The following is a 19191-nucleotide window of genomic DNA, read 5'->3' on the forward strand; positions in this document are numbered from 1 at the left end:
ATTTTTACACTGTAGAGTGTATTATTGTGTGAACTGTCATACAATCTGAGTGATATATTGGTTAGTAGATGCTCTGGTTATAGTTAAAGATGGAACAATTCTGTTTAGGTTGTTTTCTGAAGATGCCTCGCACTATCCACTGCTTAAATCTGACATCTGAGTGACACAGACAGCGCTACATGGCAAAGGTTGATCTGGATAGATTAAGAGGGGATACTCCTTAGATCTTCTGAATATCATGAACTCTCTCTTTAAGCCTGTGAGTAGCCAAGTCTCAGATCAGTGGGCAGATCTAAAATATATCTGTATCCTTCTCATTATCTAGAACATTCACTGTTTAAGAAGATGCATATTCATTGAGCTGATTATCATTCTGTCTCAGGCTAGATTTAGCCAAGATAAAAAGTGTTAGATAGATAGCTTGAGATAGCCTTTTACAGGTCAAAAGAGATTGATAGACTAACATTTAAAAAAGTACATTCTCAGAAAAAAAGGTACAAAAGCTGCCACTGAGGTGGTACCTTTTCAAAAAAAGCACACCTTTGTACCTAAAGAGTCCATATTGGTACCTTAAAGATCCATATTAGTACCTAAAGTGTACATATTAATACCTAAAAGGTACAAAATTGTACCTTTTGAAAAGGTATTACCCCAGTGACAGCTTTTGTACCTTTTTTTCTGAGAGTGTAAGATTTTTTTTTAATGTTTTTGATCAAAGTTGTTCACCAAGGCTGCATTAATTTGATAAAAAAAATTTATGTCACTCTTACTCACTATTAAAGTACTGTTTCAGCAGTAAAATAAAGCACTACTCATTGATAGACAGTGCCAGCACGATATAAAAGGATTCAGACATCAGCCAGTGACCTCGTTCATGTAGCTAATCATTCTGTTTTTTTGGCTCTCTATGGCATATCTTAAGCACAATTCAGAGAGAACTCTAAAATGACATAATTTGAGACATTACGAGATTCATTACTGTTGCCTTTTGTTGAGTTAAATGCAGTGAAATGTATTCCATATAAAAGTGTAGTAGTATTTCATTTAGAAAATACTGTGAAACATGAATATAAATGCGAATTAGAGGCTTGTGTATTTAACAGAAGCAATTCCCAGGCAAACAGGCCACTTAAACTTGTATTTTTTACTTCAAACTATGCATTTTTCAGGCCTATTTAGCTTCTAAGTAATTATGTAAGTTATTTCTCTCCCTTGATATAAAAATGTCTAAATATTGTAGGATTAATCAAACAAGAATATACTAAACATCCCCAGGGGCCGGATTTTCTAGCGCATGTCAATGCTTTACGCTGATGGGCTGCTGATTTGAATGTAAGATTATGTAACCATCATCTCATTTACAGAATCTGCACAGGTTAGACTTTATTTTTTTTCTGTGGAAAAAAAAAAAGTTGTTTTAAAGAATGTTGGTGACCATTGACTTCTGTCAAAATTTTATTTTATGTTACCCAGAAGAAAGAAATGTATACAGTTTTGGAACAACATGATGGAAATTAGCCTAAATAATGACAGATTTTTTTCAGTTTTGGGTGATCACTTTAACACACTGAGTAAATGTGTTATCTAATTAACAGCTCTTTCTTCATATTTGTTTCGAAGAGATATTTTGTTTGAAGGATGCTGGCAGTCCTATTACAGGAACTTTGTAATTGTTTCCCAATCTAGATTTGAGGTTGTTTTGTGTTGGCTCTGGAAACGCACTAGGAAGCAGAACGTCTATGTTACAGGTTCAAAAGAGTGTGGTAACCCTTCCTTTCAGCTTGCAGCCGGTGTAAAAAAAGACTGTCTCACTCCAGAGGGCTGTTCTGTTGTATTCTCTGTATAAAATGTTAATGAACTGAGTGATACCGGAGACCCTCTGGTTTGTTTGAGGCGGTGGATGTTCTACATTATATTTGGCTCTGTGACAGCCGTAGTGTGTTCACCCGTTGTCTCAATTTCCAGTTGATTAATGTACCAAGACGTGGGAATGCATCCTTCCCTGTAGGGAGGGAAAACGCATGCCAATTTGAAGTGTAATTTCATGCACTTCTACTGAGGCATTCAAATGTGTAAAAAAAGACACTTTTAGCCTTGTATTCCTTGCGGGATCAAGCGGCGGGGTAAATGGGTTTGCATGATCTGATAGCTGTAGGATGGTGTGAGGCTTTTATGAAGGTGTTTTACTGGCATCTGGAAGACTCGAGTGATCCATAACCAAACTTAAGGCACAATGCATATTCTTAACATGTATATTTCTGCTTAGGTTTCATGTGCTGTATCAGACAGGCATTTTGTTCTCTGAAATTTTCATTTTGAGCTCCGTGAATATACACTCCTGATAAAATGCACTTCAAGACAGATGCTTTGCAGATGGAACAAGCGATAATGCGAGATGCATTTAAAGGTTTTAATTTCCTTTTCTCTTTTTTATCACATCCCAAATCTGCCATTTTCTGCACAATCTGCTGTGTTTTTGTAGTCTTTCTCCTGTGCTACAGCATAAGAAATATAATATACATGGAAAAATCCCTTTTCTGTCGAGAAAAAAGAAAGAAAAAAAAAATCTAACTTTTTTCTCATAATTGAGACTCTATATATCTAAGTTCTGACTTTTCCCTCAGAATTGCGAGAATATAAATGCTGAATTGCAACACATAAGCTCAGAATATGTAAAGTTAGAACTGCAAGCTGGTGCAAATCGTGGTGCAAGATATACTGTAAATGCAATTTTGAGAGAGAAAGTAAGAATTGTCAGATGCAAACTCAGAATTGTGAGACAAAATGTCACAATTCCTTTTTTTTTCATCCCATGGCAGAAACAAGCTTCCATAAATTTTGTATGACTACAAAAATGTCAGAGCAACATATCTTGTGCCACAAACTCAAAATTTCAAAACCTGTTAATACAAGTGAGATGTGAGTAGGAAAAAAAAAATTCAGATTAAAGTACAATGAAGTTGCCAAACTTGAGTGGGAAGTTCATTTTGTGACTAAGCTCCTCACATTTAGCATCCCGCTGTTATGCTAGCCCTGACTACACTGTGTGTCAGAGATGTGAGAGGAGGATATCAACACATCCGCTACAATTCAGTCTCTGCATAATTTACAGCTCTGAGAACTTAAAATAGAGCCGAGTGCAATTGCAAGATGTGCTCCTGCATAACAATTGTCATACATCCTAAAGAGACTATAGATATAATGGATAAATGAAATAGAACATTTCATTAAGCAGAGGCTAGATTATAGCTCTTGCATTTGGAGCCATTACTTTTCCTAAGATTTTAAACTGATTGCTTTATCATTTCTCATTTGAATGTCACTTTGGATAAAACTGTCTGCTAAATGAATAAATGTACTGATCAATAGACAAAAAGCTCCAAATAAGCCTATGATTATTAGATAGATAGATAGATAGATAGATAGATAGATAGATAGATAGATAGATAGATAGATAGATAGATAGATAGATAGATAGATAGATAAAGACTAGCAGATTTGTTGCTCAAGTATGAAGGAATAAAATTGCAAATAACAGCATGCTTGTAAATTGAGAAGCTATTTTCTGTTTGTTGGAGAAATTAATACTTTTATTTAGCAGTGGCTCATTAAATTGATCAAAAGTGACAGTAAAGGCTTTTATAATGTTACAAAAGACTGTTATTTTGAACTTTTTATTAATTTATTCTTATTTTATTACAGACCAGGCTCTTTTTAAATGAGCTGGACATAGGGACTTTTTTCATATTCTGAGCAAGTCAGGTAACCCAAATTCAAATTCAAATGACCAATGGCCTCGTGCGACATCGTAATGCATCTTGATAATTGTGCATTTGCTTTGTATCTTGGTTTACTCGGGGTCGATAAGCAATATGCTTACAGATGGATGTATTCATTTTGGAGACACTGATGGATGAGAGCAGGGGAGAAATCAATCTCTCTTTCCTTTCAGGTATTGATCACTTGTTCAGGAGAGTTCCGTGTATCGGGACATGTATTAGAGGCCAGGATGTGAGGAAGTGTAAAGATGTTTAAATCAGTGTTGTTAAACGTGTGTGACAATGGGTCACATTTTTATAGCCTTGTGTGGCTTTAGCGGAGAATACATTTAAGCACAGATAATAGAGTTGATAATGTATACAAAAGCACATAATGTGTGTGAATTTATGTTTAAAACTTTTAATTCCACTATAATGTGTGCTATAATTTTTTTTTTTTTATTTAAGTCATAATTTAAAAAAAGTTGAATGGAGCTATAGAATGTCAAAAAAGAAATAAATACAATATTATTTCAGAATCCATCTTATCAAATCATATACAGTCAAACCAAAATTTATTCAGACACCAGTTTATTCGCTATAGTTTAGAAAATGGTAATAAAATATCACAAGAACTGTGTAAGAACAAATTCATCTTGATAATATCAGAGATTCTGCTCTCTAGATATAATGCAAGTTTTGGGCTTTTTTGTCTGCTTTTATCATCTGCCAAGTATGTAACAGCACACCTCATCATACTGCATAATTTAAACTAACATTTATGGCTAGTATAAATATTATAGGACAAGTAACATGCCAACTTGGGCAATTTGTTTAAATCCCTACCCATAAGAATGAGCAAAAGTAACCTTGGTGCTTGCCACAGCCACATTTCAGACCTTCTTTACAAAGCTCTGCATTAATTAAACAAGATGTTCCAGCATCTACAAGGTTGAGCGCAGAAGTGAAATCTGCTTCCCTTGTATTCTGCCATTAGTGGTCTTGGAGCATTTCTGAGCACTCTATTCTGCTCTGAGAGTTTGCACCTCAAGTAGAAGCCCACAGGACTGTCAGCGTGTAGCGGCGGTTTCAGTCGGTGCTCCGTGATCATCTTCACAGCCTGTTGTTATCTCCACAAAACAAAATCCAACCTGCTGTCAAATTACTCACCATTGAACAGCTGCTCCTGAGAGCCACAATGGCATTACAGCCAGGCAAGTTGCCAGCCTCTGACCCAAATCGCAGATTTTAGAGAGAGCGCACACACTCCAATAGAACTAGCTTGTTATTTCATTAATGTAGATGGAGTCATAATTAATGCTTAATGATCTAAAAATGTTAATGATCTAAACTAAGAAAAGAAAAAAAATCAATATATGAATGAAACTATACATTTTTGTATGTATATATGTGTGTATGTATACTGTCGAAGTACCAAGTTGTTTTCCGTTTAGAATGCTGGCTATCATGCATTTCATTAGTTTGTATTCTGTATAGATTTGATCAGCGCTTTTAGCACACCCACATCCACCGCATGGAGAATAAGTTATATTCTGACATCCTAACCTGTCTCTCCTAGCACAATCCGATCAGCCCTTTGTGTAGGAGGAATTCATTAACAAAAGTTTACCTGAAATTCTCTACACGGTTAGCCTTGTAGCCTTCTTCAATGTCTGAATAAAGCTCTCCCTATCCACACAGCTCCTTGGCTGCATTTACACTGCAAGACCTAATGTGTGGATCCAATGCTCTGACATGTATTTGATTTTTTTCGTCTCGTCTGTTTATGGTTTTTATTGTTTATTTGCCAAAATGAGCATTTGACCATTCAGCCGTATTATTGTTAGCGTGCATGCACATATTAATGTGAGATTACAGTCTCAGGGATTGAATGATCCATCATAGCCCTTAGTCTTGAGTGTATCTTATTTTGTGTCCCTCAGAAGAAAGAAAATCATACAGGAACAACATGAGGGTGGGCAAATAGTTTTTTGGGTGAGCTATCCCTTTAAGGAATGTGTGCTAGAAAAGGTTATCCAAGGACAACTGCAGTTGTGGTCTTTTTTAAAGGGCCGCTACATTGTCGTTGGGATTTACATTCAAATGTTACATTGACTAACTCACCTTGCTTTGTTTATGTGCTGTCGGCTTATTCTCTGAGTCAGTTCACCACCACTTTACCACAGCACACAATAGTCTACAGACAAGAGATAAGGCTGGATCACAAATGCGCTGCTGCTGCTGGCTGCAGCTTCAAACACCTTGAATCTCTGATACCTTTCCACAGATGCACCTCCGGAGTGTTCTGTCTGAGGTCAGCTTTACTCAGCCAGCTGGAACAGCTGTCCCGGCATTTGTTTCACTAGAGAAACACTGATCGCCTCAGATGTACCTTGCAGGTCCTGTCAGCTCGGTGAGAAACATGCTGAGCGAGCACATGCACAGGAGGTTGTTTGGCAGGGTGTTTTACATTCCCAATACTGCAGCACTTAAAATTTATACTAACCAGATCTCTGTAGTATATTATTATTTTTGAGGGCTAGATCTGTTTTGTATCTCATGGTCATTTTGTGCTTATCAACTATTCATGTTAGAAGTTTGTTGTCAGATGAGAGCTGCAGCATCTATCTGCTAACTGACCCATGAAGATCTTGATCCTTTGGCTGCAATATGGTCCAGACTTTATGGTGCCAGTTACACAAGATGAGGTAAATGGTTTAGCTTTGTTTATGAGATATATATACACTATTAGAATGTATATGCAAGGAAAATTGCTTAGGATGAAAGTGTCTGCCAAAATCACAAATGTAAATGTATTGTTTATTTAAAAGTGCAGCAAATTATTCCAATAAACCTAATAACATAATCTAATAAACATTTCAAACATCCTCTGGTCCAGCCTGAGTAACTGGAGACCAAATCTATTAATTGTAAGTTTTTTTGGTAACACTGTCACTTTACAGTGAGCTACTGTTCTTTGTTTTGCATAAAACTGCTAAAAAAAACTGTGATGTGACAAATGTTCATTTTAGTATTAGAAATTGAATTTAGCAGAATTGCATTCAGGGTCCAGAATTGACAACCACTAAGTGGAAAATGCTAAAAAAAAAAAATTTGCTGGCTTTAGCAAATAAATAAAACCATTTTTCAGTACAACTTTATTAGAAACTGCAACATAATGCATGATCAAATTTGATTTGTACAGGAACTTACTGTTGACATGAAACAAAGGTACAGTATGAAAATCTGAGGTATGAAATCACTTCGTGTTTTTGTGACCGGTGCAATTTCATAGACTATAGACTGGTTCAAGTATGTGATGCTGCGAGAGACATAGTGACCTGTGCTGTTTGTCACTGATATTTTGCCCCATTGACATAGGGGCAAAATATATATACAGTGCAGGTTATTGTGTCATACAGTTTATTGGCTGTTATAGGAGACATTTACGGCTGATACATTTTCTCAATTCAGCCATTAGCAGGTGTGGCACAAAGTTAATTTATGGCCCTGATTACTTTAGATTGAACAAACAGCCAAGAATCAAGCTGGTCAAACTGATTGGCAACTATCCTGCTTTCCATGATTGACAGCGTGATGCCATCTGAAAAATGAAAAATTGATGCTGACAGCTATTAGAAATCACTTCTGCACCTCTGCAAGCTCTAATCAACATTATATTTGGCATCCAGCCAGCCCGTATCCTCTGGCAGATGTAGGCCAGTATGTTAGATTGAGTTTCTCCCTCGTGAACTCTGGACAAGAGGAAGTCAAAGCAATTCACACGTTTGCACCAAAAATCCACCTGAGTGCTGTAATCAATTAGCACTGTTACACTAAAGTTAAGGGTCACATTAAAGAAGGATATGTTCATTAGAATCTAATCAATTGTCTCTAAGGGATCATTAGGAGCCTCTTATTTAATTATGTAAATCCTTTTACATTTGCTTTCATATACTGAGCATTTACTGTAGCATCATAGTGATCATTCTTTATTAATTATCATCAAACTGCTCTCTGCAATACTGAATCAATCACGCGGTATTTTCATATTTTATATAATATACAGGAGAGATATTTCATATTTTTTGTTATATATTTAATATTTTATAGCCATGTAAAAAGTGGGATAATTTACAGACTCTGTTTCACATTGCTTTCATATACATACGATTATCATCCTTGTGATCATTCTTTGTTGATTATTAAATGGCTTATATATGGAATACTGGATTCTAATTAAGTGACATCATCCAGCGTTTTTATATTTCATAATCTTTACAGTAATCATAGTATTACTGTAATATTATTGCCATATTGATCTTGTTGCTAGGCAGATTGTGTTATGTAGCCTATTTTTTAGCTTTTATTTATTTTATTTATTTATTTTTTTGTGGCTAATATACAGGTAACATTATAACATAATCTCTTTATATTTTTTGCTATATATTTAACGTTTTTGGGTGAGATTCACATTGATTTTATATACATACATTTAACATCATTATGATCATTCTTTATTATTTCTATATCAATTGTTATTAAATGGCTTTCTAGAATACTGGATTCTAATTGGTCAATCACATCATCCAGCATTTTTATATTTCACAATCTTTACCGTGACTGCAATCATTATTAGTATTACTGTAATATTATTGCCACATTCATCTTGTTGCTAGGCAGTTTGTGTTGTAGTTTGTACTGGACTATTTTTTTTTCTTCTATTTTAAATTCTTTCATATTTTTAGTTATACATTTCATGTTTTTTGGTGAGTAGCCATGTAGAAATCAGGATCATTTTCAGTTATATAACAGGATGATCTTGCATCACACTGAAAGGATTTTTTGTTAAACTATAGATATAACATAAAATTAAATGAGATTCTGAATGCATTTAACAAAAAATCTAAACTTCGCTTGCTGTGTCTGAAACACTTCTGTTACTTCTGTGTAAGCTGGTTCCCCACAATTGCTTGCATTTAACAACTGACAAATGGCAGTGTGCTTATGCAGTTTAAAATGGCTCTAGTGTTCAGCATAATGGTTTCCTATCGTTAAATATATCTATTGCTTCTCAGCACATTGGACATTGTATTGATTTGGGAATTTAAAGCTTCGTTCTGCCTATGTGAGATGCAGTTAAGAACATTGGTTGTGTCTTTCTGTCTTTTCTTTCTGTTCCAAACGGGAGTTGGAGAATGACAAAAGCAAAGAGCAAAAATGAACTGTTTCTTGTTTGAACTTGAGCCATGAGTGAATTGTTTTTCATTTGACCTGAATGTTAGAAAATCATTTGAATGACAGCATTCATTTCAGGGACTTAACAGAAACTGAGGCAATGCATTAAACATAACAGACATTTAAACAAAATTTAAAGTCAAAAACTGAGCATGCTCTGTCTTTGTCCCATATTTTTAGGAGCCTAGAGAGGCTGCCAAAAAGATCTGTGTTACCCTGTAAGTGTGTATGAACACATTCAAAGTTAATTTACATCTTTATCTCTCCTTCTCTTTAAAATAATCAATCAGTGCTGCTCTATTTTCACTTCTAAAGCGCAGATATGCTGGCAGAGGCTGCAATCTTTCTCCCTATGATTTCATCTGTGGGATGTTTTCTATCAAAGCCAGCTAGTCCTCAAACAAGTCTCATATCCTCAATTTGAAGCTGTTCCATATTTTGGCAGGGCTGTGTGTGTGTGTGTGTGTGTGTCGCTGCTCATGAAAGAAGTGACATGAACAGTGATCTCTGTTGCTTCATCTGTTTCATCATCTCTATTAATGTCAGGTTCAGATATTTCTTTTATATAAGTGGTTTCCACCCAACAGAGCGGACTTATCTTCGAAAACAGGATTTTTTTGGATCTTTTGAAATTAAAAAAGTTTGATGTACCATGTAGACACGCTCTGACATTAATAAAGCAAAGCTTTTTCCCAGTCCATGAGACTGTTTATGGAGATTTATGCAGCAAAAAATGGATATTGGTGTCACACCCATGAGCAGATTTACATACAACCACCTACTGTACGTTTCCATATCAGCTCCTATTTGGTACTCCGAAGATTTATGGGAGTGTTGCTACTGATTTTACATCTGAAAAGGTTAGCCAATCATAGTAAAGGTCATTATCAAGTTTGGGGTCTGTAAGATCTTTTGATTTTTTTTTAAAGAAGTGTTTATGCTCATCCTGGCTGCATTCATTTGATCAAAAAATACATTATAGAGGGTAATATTGGGAAATATTATTACAATTAAGATGTCATTTATTCCTGTGATGGCAAAGCTGAATTTTCAGCACCATTACTCCAGTCTTCAGTGTCACATGATCCTTCAGAACTATTCTAACATGCTGATACTACAACTTACAAAACTGACATATATGTTTGTTTGGTATATTTCAGCATTGTTTTGTGAGCCAGTCAGCAGAAACTGCTATTAAAAGATGCAACTGTGCCAACTATATTGGATCCGCCAGCAATCCCACGACCTGTAAGTAACCAGTTTCCTTTTAAATGTTTCATCAGAGGAGGGTATTAAAAATATAAAAGTCATTTTAGGCTGACAGACACCCGAGTAACTGAAATGACACAGTGACCCAAACCGTGTTACAGTAACTCATCAGCACAGTGAACCCAGCAAATAATGCAAAATGCCAGTCACAGACACTTAGACTTATCTGGAGAAACTTAATAACAAGGCTTTACAGAAATAAGCTCTTAGGGCTGTCGGCACAGGATCACAATAGGCTGATGAAATGGCTTAATCAGCCACCTTCTAACCATTCATCTGAATCCTTCAATATTATCCCACCTCGGCAGGAATTATGCTATGATTCCATGCGAAAGACAGATACAGAAAGAGAGAGATGATTAGCGTCTTATCCTGCCAGAACACTAGTTTTTACCCAGACTGCCTTGCTCTTCCTGTTGACACATGTGCTGTAGTCATCCATCCTCCTGTTGGGCACATTCAAGTGATTCAGCATGCTGCCAAAACCAATATGACTGATCTCTTGTTGTAAAACACATTTGTATGCAGTTTCTTTTCTGTGCTGCTATAATGCCTTGTTTTTATGAGCATACTTATTAAGTATCCTTAGTGAGGTCCTTCTTGAATGGAAATATTTGATGAATTGAGCTCTCATGAATGTGATTCTTCAATTCTGCCCTCCAAGGCTGCATTTATTTGAATAAAACTTTCCTTTTACCATTCTAAATGTATTTTATTTAATTAAATGCATCCTTGCATTTGCTTTATTTGATTAATTAAATGCATCCATATATATATATTTCATTTTAGCACTTTTAAAAACTGCAATTAAAAACACAATTACATTTTTAAGCTATTACAATGCTTTAACGCCATGGTTTCTTTAAAGCATTTTTAAAATCATCCTGCATAACAGAAAAGGTGTCCTAATTGAAGAATCACCCACATACATTCATTGGAGTATAAATGGATTATGATTGGACCGACTTCAGAAAACTGCAGACATACGCAGCGCTGTGCTTTATCAGCTTGTCAAATGTGTGAAGCACAGGTAATGTTCCCAGCAATATCTTATTATCCTACTCTAAATTGAAGTTTCATTAAAAAAGGCCCAATGGGTACTCGCTCCAATGGTCGCAGATTTCGAAGTCTGCCCACCTACCACTAGGCATTTTAATCAAAGTTAAATCAAGGAAAAATGAAATCTCATCAGCGCACGCCGCCTCATTTCTCTGTCTCCCCTTCCTTAAATCAGTCAGAGATCCCAGGGCATCATGACTTTGTTCTATACTGGTGGTTTGTGCAAGTTTTAATTTCAGTTACAGCAGACTTTCTTAGCTTTTGTAAGAAAGAAAAGGTTGATTACTGCCTGAGGTATTTAAATGTAAGCTGGATTTCTGGGTGAAAACAATAGGCACAATGACAAAAAGAAGCACAAGGGGGAAATAATAAATAATTATTTATTTTTTTCCCCTGTGTTTTTGCTAATTAATGCTTCCAGCAAAGTGAAATTGTCAGAATAGTGTTGGATAAAAACAATGATTGAGTTTGAAAATCTTAAAGAAATAGTTCAGCCAAATTAAATTTTATCATTACTATCATTTTAAACATGCATGACTTTTTTATGGTTATACATTAAATGTATTTATATCATCATATAAAGCATCAGTACATGTTTTCACTTTTTGTAATAGTTGTAATAAATGCATGAGCCCCTCAGTTTTCCTCAGTGTTAAAAGATGGATTTCAAAATCATACAGTCAATGTTAAAGGGTTCAAATATGCAGAAGATGCTGGAAAACCAAAGAATGTGCAGGAGCTGGGGGATTTTTCGGAAGAACAGCAGACAGTTGAACTGCTCAGGACAAACAAGGGACTCATGAACAACTATCACAAAATATAAAAACAGTAGTGAATCATCCAGGAAGTGACGCATAGTATTAAGATTCAAGGGTATGTAAACTTTTGAATTGGGTAATTTTTTTGTAAATTCACTTATTATTTTGTCTTGTGGAGTATATGTAAACATCTGTTAAGTGAAATAGCTTATTCAGGATAGTACTAAATAAAAAAAGCATGCTATTTTCATGATCCCTCTTATTTTGTTTCAGTTATTAACATTTTGCACATTCTGCAAGGGGTATGTAAACTTATGAGCACAACTGTATATATATATATATAAGAACAGTATATCTTAATTTATTCATGGAATTTTGTTTTGTCTACATTTATTTTTGAAGCTATCTGAGGTCTCCTTTTGTGTTTCAGTGGATAAATCTATCATACAGTTTTACAACAACATAAGGATGGGTAAAGAATGTCAGATTTTCATTTTTGGGTGAACTATTCTTTTATGGTGCCAATTTAAAGTGAAAGGTCTTCAGGGAGAAGACTAAAAATGTTCTGCAAAAAATTGTTCCTCAAACAGCTATTATGGAACAAATGAGTTCCCAGGTGGAAACACTGTCTACCACACTCTCCAGAATATTGAAGAAATGTGTTCCTTGAGTTCATCCCCTGCTTCTGACGTCTGTAAAGCTATAAATACCAGCATTATGGCCTCAGGCTCACATTAGACCTATCAGATCAAAACCAGGGCAGTATCTTATTGGTTTGAATGACCTTGAGACCGCTACACATATCTGTAAAGGATTTTATTTATCAGTAGTTATATTTTGAATTTATATTTTTAAGCTGCTAAAATACAGTTAGTATATTTAATATTTTATAAAAAATTAAATGATTTATTTTTTATTTTGTTTTAAATACTGTTATTCATTACCTTTATACATTTTAATATGCTCTAGCATTTGTAATACTTTGCGGTCATGTGACAGCCCAGTCAGTTGATATCACTGAAAAATTATTGACCAAAATGAGATGATCAATGTTTTTAGCCACAGATATAGCAATGCTAAATTTAGCATTGTAGCCCACCTTCATTCTCAGATTTCTCATTGAATAATGTCATGAAAGGGCTTAAGACACCACACAGGTAATCATTGATTCCCGCTTCCAATTCACTCATGCAAACAGAGTCGATATGAACGTCTGATTTCTTGACTCGTCTCCCCAGCCTCATCAGAATATCTTTCAAAGCCCTGTTGTCCCCAGAGGCTTTCGCTTATTTTGTGTCTCCTGCTTGCAATCTCAAATTTATAACCTCTTATTTCTCTCTACTCAGGTCTGCCTAGGCGGTGGAAGGAAAGGCAAGAAGTCTCCTTTTATTTTCTCTTCCCATATTGTTTTTCAGGCTCTAAATGCATTTGATGCTCTTCAATATGGTCACCCAAGTATCTGCAATAAAAGCAGTACAGTGGCTAAGAAATAACAGCTTTAGTTTGCATTACGACCTGTGCACCAGAATGATGAAACCTGTTATTGCATGTCACGACCTCTGCAGTGCATAAGGTAATGGAAGACAGAATGTTATTTTTAAGCCACGCAGGGCAAGCGTTTATGTAGCGTAATGTATTCGGTGCAAGATTTTAGGGAATGGTGGTTGAATGAAGGGTTGAATAGCTATGATTGAGTAAACACCATTTGATGTGCGGCGTTTGTCAGATGCCAAGTCAGCATAAGAATAGATGAATGCTTATTTCTGCTTCAGAATGAAATTTCCAGGTGTCTGAGCAACCTGAATAAATGTTCAAGGAACAGTTCACTCAAAAATGAAAGTTCTGTCATATTTACTCACCCTCATGTTGCTGTAAACCTGGTGTCTTTCTTCTGTGGAACATGAACAGAGAAATCTGGTCATTCTTTTTAATGCAGTTGGGAGTTTTTAGATTCAAAAATTCAAACGCACCATAAAAGAATCATATAATATGATTCTATGCCCTATATTGCAAGTCTTCTGAGGTCAAACAATAGTTTTGTGTCAGGAACAGACATATTTTAAACTATTATTATTCACAGTGTTTTGTTAGCAGTTTGAACAAGATCATTGAGTCAGTTGGTTTTGAACTTGAGAACAGGATTGGTCCAATTCATAAATGACAGGTTTTCTGAACCACGACAGCCAAGAAGATTCAGTTCAACAGAATGAGGCAGTTAAAATTTCTCTTACTATTGCTTTCTGCTTTGTAACTTAATCAAATTTGTTCATGAGTGATGCATTTTGCAAAACTGAAGTAACTTAAATTGAATGACACTAATTTCATCAGTAGGGCAGTTTATAGTTGATTTGAATTTGTTTCATAAATAATGAACTTTACACGGCTATTGAACTGAACTGAAACAACGCTGAACTGACTGGAGCTGAATAATGACACCACTGTGTTTTTAGAGCTCCTTTACAGAAGAATTAGTATTTGTCTTATATGTGAAGTTTGTTACTTTTATGTTTAATATCATGAAGCTGCTTCCAAACAATCTCTATTGTATAAAGCACTATAAAAATAATGGTGACTTGACTTGACTTTGGTTTTGCATTGATGAAAGGAATGTATACAGGTTTGGATTGACATGATGGTGAGTAAATAATGAACTTTGCCTCTAAGATAAATAAAAACAATGCTACTGTCAGATTTGTTTACTAGGCTGACCAGTGTTCATGTTTTATTTCCTTAGTGGTGAAGCATTTATAAAATACATCTCCCACTTGTAGGAAAAACAGAAAGTAGACTGCTTTACAGGTAAGAAATACAATATATTAAAACCTTAAATGAAACATTTCCAACCAAGTTGATATGATTTTAATTGATCTACATTCAAATTTCCAACAAATGATTGTCTGTGTGTAGAACTGGACAGAAAAACTGATCATGACTTTTTGGACTGAACCATCATATCTCTCAACCACTCAAAGACGTCTGGCTCTGCCCAGGGTCTGCTGTGAAGCCAAATTCAGTGTTTGAGCACCGCAGCTGTGTAGCATAGATAGCTTGCTGTCAAAAGCTGTTTTTCAAGAGAGAGACAATTATGCTCAATCAGAGATGATGCTTTACTGAGTGTTTTCCTCGCTCTCATGCGCCTCTGATTTGGTTTACGAGAGAATGTGACTGATGGCGATCTTCCAGAGGTGTTGAGCGAGTGGGGTTTCAAAATTGCAACAGCAGCCAATTATGGAACAGACAGAGCACATGCTCATTAAATTTGCACAAGAATCTCTGCATTTTGAAACCATTAGCTCTGAAACCTCATTCCCAATTTCAGATGAGCGTCCTGATAATAGAAGTAGTGGTGTAAAGCATTATGGAAATTCTGTGTCCCAGCAGCTGTGAACAGTTGAGAGTGCAGTGATCATGTTGATACACCAGCAATTGAGGCTGAAATTCAGTTTGTTTGTTTTCTGTGCTGCATGGTGCCCATTGACAGCACTCTGAAGTGCACTAGCTCATGTTCAAATAAAACTATTTTTCTTTAAAGGGAAATCTTTGTTTGTGTTCAGCAGAAGAAAGAAATTCATACATTTTGGGAACAACTTAAATGTAAAATTATGTTTAAATGCAGCTATCCCAGAATTTTTATTTTTTGAGTGAACTATCTCTTTAAGGCCCATTCACACCAAGAATGATAACTAACAATAACCATAATGATAAACATATTAATTCCCACACCAACAAACAATAACATTATTTTTATTCTAAACGCACACTTCAGTTGTGTTCAATTGCACTGCAATGCCAGAGATTTGGTTTTTCTCTGTTTTAGCTGTAGTCTGGACTCTGAAATTTACATCAATTTTAACTTTATTTTTATAGTTATCATTATATTTAGCATTTTTGGTGTGTTTGCAGTTGTAAGTTTTAATGTTTATGTGTTTTGTTCAATAATCAGACTACACTGGTCCCACATTATGTGTTGGCTAAAAAGAGCTGATTCATTACAGTCATTCCTTTGGAAATTGGATTACACTGGTAAAGCAGCAGTGTGTTTTTGATTCAATAAAAAGAACCAAATTATTCTTAAATGAATCAGACTGCTGGTCTCCGTGTATGTGATTGATTCAATAAAAAAGAATCATTAGAATCATTCTTTTGGGAATCAGACTACACTGGTTGTGCTGTATGGTTTTGATTCCTTAAAAACAACTAACTCATAAGACTCAATAGTTCAGGAGTTGGAGTGCATTGCTTTTGGTGTAGTTGTCTTTGGCTTACATTGTGCACTTTTTGAATGATGCATGCTATGCAGAGCATTTCAAATGAGCTTCCATTTCAGTTAAGATGCTGTCAGCTCATTAGGTTTTGGAACAGAGCTGAAAAAACAGCAAGAACGCCCTGTTTTGTAGCACAAGTTTCAAGGAAAAGTGAAATTTTTCCTTGCTCAGCAGAGAAAAAGGTTTCATTTGCACTCCACAGTGACAGCGACTGTAGATAAGCACTATCACACTCACCTCGCAGAGAACCGCATGTTTCCATTTTAGATTTTGATTTAATCCTAAAATCCTTGTTCCAAAATCTGTATTTTTCAAACCCAACAGTGAGGCTGTGAATTTTAATTAAGATCTTCAAGCAGAGCCAGATATGAAGATTGATGATACCATCAGCTATAGCATGTCTGTGAAGAATGAGATGTATTTCTAGTTACTAATATGCACACTACGGTGAATTATTAAGATCGTGTTTCTGCTCCTCGCGCATTCATAATAATGTTCCGTCACACATTATAGTTATCCAGCCTCATTCGATGCAAATTATTATTGCTGCAATATATTAGCACAAACATCAACACATTTTTTGGCTTATTATTTGTGACCCAGCAGAGTGACATTTCCTGTTGTGAGTGGGTTGAGCATCATATTAGATCAATAACACACAGCCATGTGTGTGGGCTCACAAAACTCACCCCCACACCATGTGAAAGTGGGAGGCGAGACCCCTCAAAAGACTCATCTGTCTCTGACTCCACTACACTGTCGTCCGTATTCCTCTCTCTAAGGAATACCGTCATATGCCAGGATCAAATGGCATTCTGTCAGCAACCTGCCATGCATTTCTAGCTTTCCAAAAATCCTTATTCTCCACAGCAGGATTTGTGCAAAAGAACAGAAAAACAGGCTATTGCCAGGCTAGTAATAAAACTGGAAAATATCAGTTGTAAAGGTGATAATTGCATTTTACACTTTCTATGCTCAGAACAATCCATCTATTGTATTAATTTCTATTTATATTGTGAAAATGGTCTCTCGAGGAATTGTTGTTTTGATTTACTAGAATGTGTTTTGTGTGCCAAACTCTGTAAGATCTCATGATTTTGAACTCCCACTTAAGTGTGTGAACTCAACGCACTGCCGCTTTGCATTGTTTCTCTTATAAAGCACCGCGTCACTGAATCTTTTGTTGGAGCCGTAAACTGCATCTTTTGTACTAGGCCAATCAATGCTGTATTTCTGCTTTTCCCTCACATCATTTCATGTTTTTGGCACAGACTGCATCAGAACAATGGTACAAAAAAATATATAACCAAGCCGTCTCACAATAGACGAGTGCTCGAAGCAAGATTCATCCACCCACTTGGATTATGTCGTGTTGAAACAGAAGGCTGGAGAGGGAAGCTTTGTTCCTCCGTAGGGGCTTTCCTGACTCAGGTATTAATGGATCTCAAACCATGGATCCCAGAGAGAGCGGGATTATTTCTCTTCGTGGTGATAGTGGAAAGAGTAGAAAATACAAAAAGAGAATCTGCTACATTTAACAAATCTAAGCTAAAAATCTAGGAGTTCATCCTTGCTTCTCACTTGAATAGCTTTGTGATTAATGAGTAGCATCTGAAACACAGTGTAATGAGATATAAATTATGTTTTTTCCAATCTGCGTAGTGATTACGACTGCCAGAACTGGGAAAAATCCATTAGTTAGGTAAGAACACTTCAGCAGACATTCAGTTGAAAATCTAGAGGAGGCATTTCTGAGGAGAGTATTGATTGAGATGCTTTTTGTGCTCAGCAGGTTTGTGCCTTCAGCGCTGACGGTCCAGAGGTCTCTTAATATACGAGCGTGTGCCGTTTAATGAAAGCCGTGTGCGAGGCCTCCCATGCTGTGATTGCTCAGCAGGTTTGCTCCTTTCATGACTCAAAGCCCTCCTAAGAGATAATTTCCCTGGATTGTGTTCTTTGGTCCACCTAAGCTTTTACTTCTATTATGAGATACAGATAATTACTAGATTGTTTTCCTACTGTATTTAGAAAAATAGCAAATGCATTTCAAGTGTAGCAATTTAAAGACACTATGAAATCAAAATGGTGTTTTGGTTCAACTTGTGTAACTTCTTAAAATATGCTTTTAAAAATAAATGCTTTTTAAAAAAAAGTATCTTGTGCTCGCTTAGTGGTATTTATTTTACTAAAACTACAAATAAAAATATTGAAATATTGTTACAATTTAAAATAACTGTTTTCTATTTTAATGTATTTAAATTGTAATTTATTCCTGTGATAGGACAGCTACATTTTTAGCAGTCATTACTATTTTGGTGCTCAAAATATATTTCTTATTACTATCAATTTTGAAAACAGATGTACTGCTTAAAATAACCAGACATAATTATTTAATGAATAGAAAAATCCAAAGAACAACATTTATTTGTTTCTTTTTTTCTTGTAACAATTAGTCTTTTCTGTCATTTTGATTAATTTAATGCATCCTTGCTGACTATCAATTTCAATATGTTTAAATAAATTTCTTAAAAAAAAAAAAAAAAAACTTACTGAACTTTTGAACAGTCATTCATACACACACACATGGACACACACTATTATGAAAATATAGTAATACGTCTTAAGTCGATGGCACAACATACAGGCATAAAGCAGTTTTAGGGAGCCCAAATCATTTTTAGATTCATAACTTTGTTGATTTTTGTATGAAAGGCAACCGTATTTTAACATAAAAACTACTTCAGGTTCAACACTGATGCATGTTTTTGTGTAACAAACTGAATGGGACATCTCAGCTCACAAAACTGTTAAAGGTTAACTATGTTTAAACTCAACTGTCATCCA

At 35.5% G+C, this 19191-nt stretch overlaps 1 protein-coding gene across 1 annotated transcript in view; it reads left to right on the plus strand.

Annotated features, from left to right (window-relative positions):
- Positions 1–10244, plus strand: part of LOC109053756 (tubulinyl-Tyr carboxypeptidase 2-like) — a 51032-nt gene extending 40788 nt beyond the window's left edge. The window contains exon 7 of the mRNA XM_042746601.1: positions 10157–10244. Within this exon, the coding sequence (XP_042602535.1) occupies positions 10157–10169 (13 nt within the window). The 3' untranslated portion in view covers positions 10170–10244. The remainder of the gene's footprint in view (positions 1–10156) is intronic.
- The last annotated feature ends 8947 nt before the right edge of the window (positions 10245–19191 follow it).

Source organism: Cyprinus carpio, chromosome B20 (assembly GCF_018340385.1).
Source record: "Cyprinus carpio isolate SPL01 chromosome B20, ASM1834038v1, whole genome shotgun sequence".
Classification (NCBI taxonomy): domain Eukaryota; kingdom Metazoa; phylum Chordata; class Actinopteri; order Cypriniformes; family Cyprinidae; genus Cyprinus; species Cyprinus carpio.